The following is a 7,292-nucleotide window of genomic DNA, read 5'->3' on the forward strand; positions in this document are numbered from 1 at the left end:
TTTTAAATGTGTAACTCTCATTGAATCGTGAGAACAACAACTGAAAAATTCCATATGGTAAAAATAAAGAAAATCTGAATAAAGTATGGAATTTAGCCAATAATTAACGTATCATTATTAGTTTATTAACTGTAACAAATGTACCATACTAACATAAGTTGTTAATAATGAGAAAAAGTTGGTTCAGGGATCTAAGAGATCACTATACTGTCATCTTAAGTTTTCCTAAGACCTAAACCGTTCTACAAAACGAAATTTATTTTTAAAAAGGAATCGAGTGGCACTTCTAGAGATGGAAAACCCAGAATCTGTCAAAACATACTGGATGGGGGTGAGAACAGATTAACACTGCGGAAGAGCCTGCAGACACGGCCGGGAAGGTGGCCGGAGGACAATTCACGGTCTCGCGGGCAGTGCCGAAGCTTTGGAGGCTTTCGGCACGGGCGCCACAAGGCAGATGCAGCCGCCATGGAGCGGAGGGGCTGGCACCATTCCGGACGGGGTGAAGGCAGGTCTTAGGACCCCTCGCTTCACCCTCGAGGAGACTGAGGTTACCAAAGGCACAGTGACTCGCTCGAGAGTTGTAGAGCCAGGAATAAAACCGCACTTACCTGGTTCCAGAAGCGCAGGCTTCCCCCGCAAACACCTTGTTTCCCGTGCGGTAAGTTTACAGCAAGATGCAACTGTCGCATGACAGACGCTGTAACAGGAGCCCTTCTTTTCCCTCTGCTGGTGACAGGATTCCCTCTCTATCATTTCCTGCCTGCGGGAAAGACCGGCTGCAGTCGCAATCTTTGCCTGGCTCTCGGACATTCATACCGTGATGTGGTCCCGCCCCAGTGAGCCCGCACGGGCCTCAACCACTGCCGTCCAGGAGAGGGCCAGGTGCATCAAAGCGCCCTGTCTGCTGGCTACGCATGAGGGCTGTTGGGTGTCCAGTGACGAACCCAGGAGAAGGGACAAGGGCTTGCGCCCGTGAAGAGTGACAGTCTTGGCTTTGCTACTCAGGAGATCACGATCATGCACAAATCAACTCACCTTCTTAAGCCACTGAACTTCCCCATTTGTAAAGAGGGAAACATAACTCTGATTTGAACCGGAGGCTCTTTCTGGCCGCTAGAATGACAGAGAAGACAACACGTGGCCGAAACACAAGAAGAAATGACGAAGAAAAGGTTCTGACGTAAGGCAAAAAGTGAGTTCCACCGAGAGGAGCGCTGTGCAAAATACATTTATTTCTGGAGGTTCCCTTGATAAAAACAGAACATGCGACAAACACGAAACATAAGCACCGAGCGCCTTCGCCTTGGACACACAGCCTGTGACGCAGCCAGACACTGCGGGGCACCGCTCGGTGGCTGGGCCTCCCGCAGGCAAGGTGGGGAGGAAGGTGACGAGTGTTCACAGCCGGTCCTGTGTCTGGTTTTGTCCTTGTGAAGCTGAAGACCATCGGCCACCTGACTCATGGGACCAGATTACACCGGGTCCTTGAAAGCTGGGGAGGGGGCTGCTGGGGGGCCTGGGTGATCTGCAGGTGAAATTTACACCGTAAGTTGTACATTATAAAGACACACACACGGCAGGACAGGAGAAAATACATCTTTCTGCCTTCGGACTCCCTGGAGCTTTCCTTCGGGCTAGTCCATGCCCAAGGCCCAAGCGGCCTTCCGGGCATTCAGAAAGTTCTTTTTCTTCCTCCGGGGAGGGACGTGCAGTGAGATCTCTGGCTCCCTCGGATTTCTGAATATGAAGAGCTTTTCGCCCGTGTTTAACAAGTCAACGGTTTCCGCCCCTACGATGGACACGGGGGCCAGTTCGCCGAGGGGCTCCAAGGACAGGTGTGGCCAATGACCTTCCCCGGAGAATGCCACCCTCTCTCGAAGAGGGGGACAGGTCTTCTTTAATATGCTAAAGAAAGAACAGAAGATCACATTGGACATTTTTGACAGCTGAGGCTCCCAAGTATCCTGATGCAGTTTCCTGGGAGAATCTCCCTTTTGGTCCCTAGGTCCCCCAATCAAGTGCCACGCGAAAGAAAGGTTTTCCCTCTTGCTCACCAGATTGGCTCTGAACTTAGCTGAAGCTGGTGGCAGTGGCGTGCTGCAGACAACTCTCGCTGACTCACTACTGTTAAATTTTTAGGAGTTTGGTGAACCTGTTGTCATCAGCTTGAAATCGGCCGCGGCGGAACAATTTACACCACGGAAATTGGCACAACTACAAGTCCGAGCTCCCGTTCCTCACCTCGTCACCAGATGTCAATCATATAGCAGGACATCACTGCCTGTGGTCTTCCCACTAAAAGCAGGCTGATAAAGCCTGACTACAAAGCAACAGCCGTTAGGCACAATGCGTCTCCAACAGAAGGGAGTGACACACTTTGTGAACCCCACCGGGAACGCCTTCACCCTGCCATCCTAATCTTGAGCAATCGACTTCCGTCCTCCAGTAGAGCACTTTACATTTATGACAGCTGGCATTTGATTTTCTTGGTGTGGGCTCAATGTTGTGACTTAATTTCTCAGGGACTACATTCTGATATCCGGCCTATTCTCAATGCCACCAAGATTTTTATCATGGACAGTTCAAGCGGCTTGGTCTCGGCACCTTCGCCTTCACTCTGAGAAATTACAGAAGTGGCAGGACTCCGGCCAGGCGCCAGGTGTCCCTTAGACCCCCTGCCAGAGCGCACACGAGGTGTCACTCTCTAACCCATTACGAGTCTACCTGATGCTACTCTTTCTCCGGATCTTCCCCAGCGGAAATGCAGGGGACACTGGGTCGATCTGAAACCTCCCGCCTTAGCTTTCCTCCGTGCAATAATTACAATCAAAAGAGAAAGACATTTGATCAGGAAGAAAGTACTGGCCTGGAACTTTAGGGACATAAAGGGGACAGTTAGAGGCCCCAAATCCCAGGCCAGTTCTCCAGCTGCATCATCACCTCCACTTTCTAGAAGGCTGGGAGGCTCAGTGCGACAAGAAGGGAAAGGGCTTGGCCAACTATAAAGTCAGAACGGCTCTAAGGAATTAGTCCCCTTCTAATGACATCCCATTTGAAATTTTCCATTAGGTAAAATAAACGCAGTCATTAAAATGCTAATAAAGGAAAAGCAAACGGTCTCCCATGGGGAGCCAGAGGCTTATCTTCAGCTCCGCAGCAGGCCACTCGGAGTAAAGGCCGTGGTCTGTAGGAAAAGATGCTGGAACGTGCGCTGTAAGCCGCCCTTCTCGGGCCCCAGCCCCTCCAGCTCACGGGCAGCCTGGCTGACGTCCCCAGCCCACCTGAGCAGGTGCCCGCCATTACCTCTCCTTCTTCCGACGAGCCCACAGCATCTTCTCGAGTCCTTCGCTTATCAGCTCTCCGCGCAGTTTGCTTTCTAAGGCTTGCCACCAGCCCTGGTGTTTCCTGAAGGCACAAGGGGAAGTCTGACGCTTTCAAAAAGGACAGGATCGCCCAGCGAGCTGCGACCCTAAAAGGTCTAGGGGCTCCATCCTGACACGAGGACTTCAGGGCGCTCACTGTGTGTCCTCTCACCCACTCAACGCACGTCAATCAAGAACCTTCTCCGGCCTCATCAAAGCACGGTCTCTGCCCTCAAGGGGTCCCCAGTCCAGCGGTCACAGGCTAGTAACGGTGACATCAACCAGACTGAGGAAGGCTGCCAAGAGGTGGGACGCTTGAGCTGAGTCCTGGCATCCCAGCAAAGGGGGGGCATGGAGCATTCACCAAGCAACGGGCTGTGTGTGCTGCTCGTGGCCCTGCGTGCAGGCCGGTCAGTAAAGGGTGCTGTGGAGGCGAGTCCAGTGTGCCGGGCTCCAGCAAGCCCCACTCTGCCTCGGCGGCTTCACGCCGCCGGCTGGGGTGGACATGGTCCCTCCCAGGCTGGGCCAGCCTCTCTGTCCAGGAGTCAAACTCTTGGGCAGGGAAACCTGATCCTCTGAGGACAGTACCCCAGACAGGACGTCACTTGTCCCCTCCTGGTCCTGCCACTCCTAGGACCTAAGCATTTAGCTCTTCCTGAATTCTGACAGGTCCTTCCCACACCCTTTTTCGCTGAGTCAGTCGGTTTCTGTCACTTGAAACCCATGACTCTGAAATGAGGCTGTGACCGGGGCTTGGGACACAAAAGCAGCACCTCCCCGCCCTCGGAGACTACGGTGTGTGGCCTGGGACTCCAGGAGTCAGCCAGTCCACTGGGCCATGAGGCTGGGCAAAGGCAGGACATGGTCATGCTCCACGGTCCTGGCGACGGCCACTCTGAGTGTCCTGCCTTGTCCCACATCAGCCTCCCTCACCAAACTGGCCTAAGGGGAAGCCCCATAAACAAAGTCCTCATAGGTGGCCCTTAGGAAGAGGCAGCTTCCCTGTGACCACGCGTGTTCCTGCTCCAGGGTCACCTCCAATACCTGCCATCTGCATGGCCCTCCCTGCTTGTGCACCAGGAGAAACCACTCTGTGGCATGCAGCCCTGTGGCCACGCCCACCCCACCAGTGACCACACCCACCCAGCCCTGGCCACACCTACCCAACTCAGTGGCCACGCCCATGCCTGGCCCTGACCACGCCCACACCCTGTCCTCTGACTGTGTGGGACCCCACCTGCAACTAGGAAGGCTCTTCCCACCCCTGGGGACCCCCACCCCTAATTTACTGTGTTGTTCCCACACTCCCACCCTGGCCCCACTCTTCACCCTTAGTAGTGCTTCTTACCTGCTTGAGTCAGGGACCCCATTACGACTCTGATCAAAAGACAATGACCCTTCTCTCAGGAAGAGTGATGCATCCTTGCCGCCCCCCAAACTCTGTTCCCAAGTGGTACTGCTGGCTGCCCCCCAAATCTGCTCGCCCCACACCCCTGCTTCCTGCCTTTCCTTACAAAGAGACTGCTGATCCATTCACACCTGGAACCTGATCCTGAAGGAAAGTATCTATGCAGCATTATCCCTGACTGAGGAAAAAATGAGCCCACACGGAATGCCCAGTAATAGGGTCATACGACCTACACTACGCTACACACCTCAGGGGACTACTGGGCAGCCATGAAAAATGACAACTATGAAGGAGTTTCAATAACTGTGAAAAGTATGACTTTTAAATTATTAATAAAATAGCTGGAAATAGTCTAAATAGTGTGATGGTTCCATATAAAAAGACATTGACACATGGACAAGAGTTGAAAGGAAATGAGCAAACCTGCTTCCACTAAAAGGTTCTAGAAAGCAGGATGCAAGGTCCTGTGTGCTGGGATTACTACACACACACACACACACACACACACACACACAAAAATACACTTATTCACACACACACAAATATGCTTATTCACACACACACACACAAAAATACACTTATTCACACACACACAAATACTTATTCACACACACACAAATACTTATTCACACACACACATACACTTATTCACACACATACACTTATTCACACACGCACACAAATACACTTATTCACACACACACACAAATACACTTATTCACACGCACACACATACACTTATTCACACACACACACGCTTATTCACACACACACATACACTTATTCACAGCCATTTCCGCAGCTGGTGGAATGGCAGAAATATTTTTTCTCCCTTTTCCTTTATGTGTTTTCTACACTGTCTTTAATATTGACAGCCCGGGAAACTTATTTTATTAAGATTCTACTTGAAAAATAAAGCGACTCCCGCACACCCTCGCCCCGTGAGGAATGAAGTGCCGACCAGGCAAGGCCTGCGCCTGCGGGGTCTTCCCCTGCCCCGTCCGCTTCCTTCATGGACCCCGGCCCCTGCGCTCACCGCCTCCTGCCCGGGTCGGCCTGCTCCCCACGGCTGTCACTCTGCTCCGCGTGGTCCGCGTGCTTCTGGCCGACCACATCCAGCATGGCCAGCAACTCGGGCTGCGAGGCTGCGGGCAGGGCCACGCTCAGGAGCCGGTGCAGCACGCCCGCCGGCACCATCGTCAGCCTGGACAGGTACGAGGCCAGTCTCAGCTCCTGGAGGAGTTAGGGCACGATGCCGCGTGAGAAAAGCCGGTCTCCACGGGCCACACCCTGTGTGGTTCCATGTGCGTGGCATCCCAGAATGCACAGAATTTTGCGAGGCAGACCGGGGCTAGGGGTGGGGAGGGCAGATCTGTGTGGTCATCGAATAGTTCTGCATCTTCATTGTGGTGTTGCTTACACGCGAGTGATAAAGTGACAGATTTGATGGCAATGTCAGTGTCCTGATTTTGGTACTGGGCTAGAGCTTTGTAAGATGCAACCATTGGGGAAACTCAGCGAAACATGGGGTGGAACGCTGAAAGTCTCTATGCTAGCTGGGCAACTGCCCGGGAATCTGAAAGTATTTCACAGTAAATAGAGAGAGAGAGAGAGAGAGAGAGAACACACTCTGCATGCCCAGCCCCGTGTGGAACCAGGTATCCTTGGGCAGTGTCTTTATTTCTTCCCAGTATGAACTTGGGCAAGAGTTTCACCTCAGTACGACCTTGCAGGACCTGTCGGTGAGGGGGTGACGACAGAACCTGCCCGACGGTGTGATCATGAGTGGCGAGCACCTGGCCGGGTCCTGTCCCAGGCTAGGTGCTCTCGTCCCCATCCTACAGGTAAAGGAAAGGCAAAGTCTCATGCAGCAAGGGGTGGGCTGTGTTCTCACCTGGCCATACAGGGTCGCGAAGGTGTCCATCTCCATGTTCTCCAGCAAGTCCTCGAGCACAGCGCTGCTCTCCCGCTCTTCTCTCAAACTAGAGTCAAGGAAAACCTACGTGAGCCGTCCGGCTAGAAAGCAATCCCGAGAAGACGGTCTAGCCATTTAAATAACAAAGCATCACAAATCCCATCTGCGTTATATAGTTTTTAAACCCGCTGGAAGAGATGGCCAGGAGAGGCTTAACCTTTCCTGCCTTGACCGTTTTGCAGGGCCATCTGTGATCCTCCTTTCAAAATGCTCAGCGTTAAAGGTCATGGCCATGCTCAAGGAGACCAGGACCTGGGGCCTGAGTCCGCCTCGCGCCCTCGTGTTGCAGCAGACCCAGGATCATCTTCCCGGGATGCTCGTGGCTCTGCCCGCAGAGGCGGGGAGGCACCCTTCCCCATGAGGGGCTCCGCCAGGCTTCCTGACTTCCAAACGGGGGTGTCCACGGAACGGTCCCCTTAGCCCACTCGAGTCGGTGTCACAAATGATCCACCCTGCATTCTAATTGGTCAGTACAACCCAAACCCGCTGCAGCTCCAATTCCTACCAAAAGCCTGACCGTCGGCCATTTCCTCCACGAACAACA

General features: G+C 53.1%; 1 protein-coding gene across 4 annotated transcripts in view; it reads right to left on the reverse strand.

Annotated features, from left to right (window-relative positions):
* Nucleotides 1–1,212: 1,212 nt before the first annotated feature.
* The window catches only part of EVC2 (EvC ciliary complex subunit 2), a 67,516-nt gene continuing 61,436 nt past the window's right edge, over nucleotides 1,213–7,292 (reverse strand). For all 4 annotated transcript variants that reach the window (XM_025051773.1, XM_025051772.1, XM_025051771.1 and 1 more), the window contains 4 exons: nucleotides 6,668–6,755; nucleotides 5,810–6,006; nucleotides 3,307–3,408; nucleotides 1,213–1,908 (listed from right to left, as the gene is read on the reverse strand). In XM_025051773.1, coding sequence (XP_024907541.1) covers nucleotides 1,638–1,908; nucleotides 3,307–3,408; nucleotides 5,810–6,006; nucleotides 6,668–6,755 — 658 coding nt within the window. In that variant the 3' untranslated portion in view covers nucleotides 1,213–1,637. The remainder of the gene's footprint in view (nucleotides 1,909–3,306; nucleotides 3,409–5,809; nucleotides 6,007–6,667; nucleotides 6,756–7,292) is intronic.

Source organism: Pteropus alecto, unplaced genomic scaffold (assembly GCF_000325575.1).
Source record: "Pteropus alecto unplaced genomic scaffold, ASM32557v1 scaffold5, whole genome shotgun sequence".
NCBI classification, from domain to species: domain Eukaryota; kingdom Metazoa; phylum Chordata; class Mammalia; order Chiroptera; family Pteropodidae; genus Pteropus; species Pteropus alecto.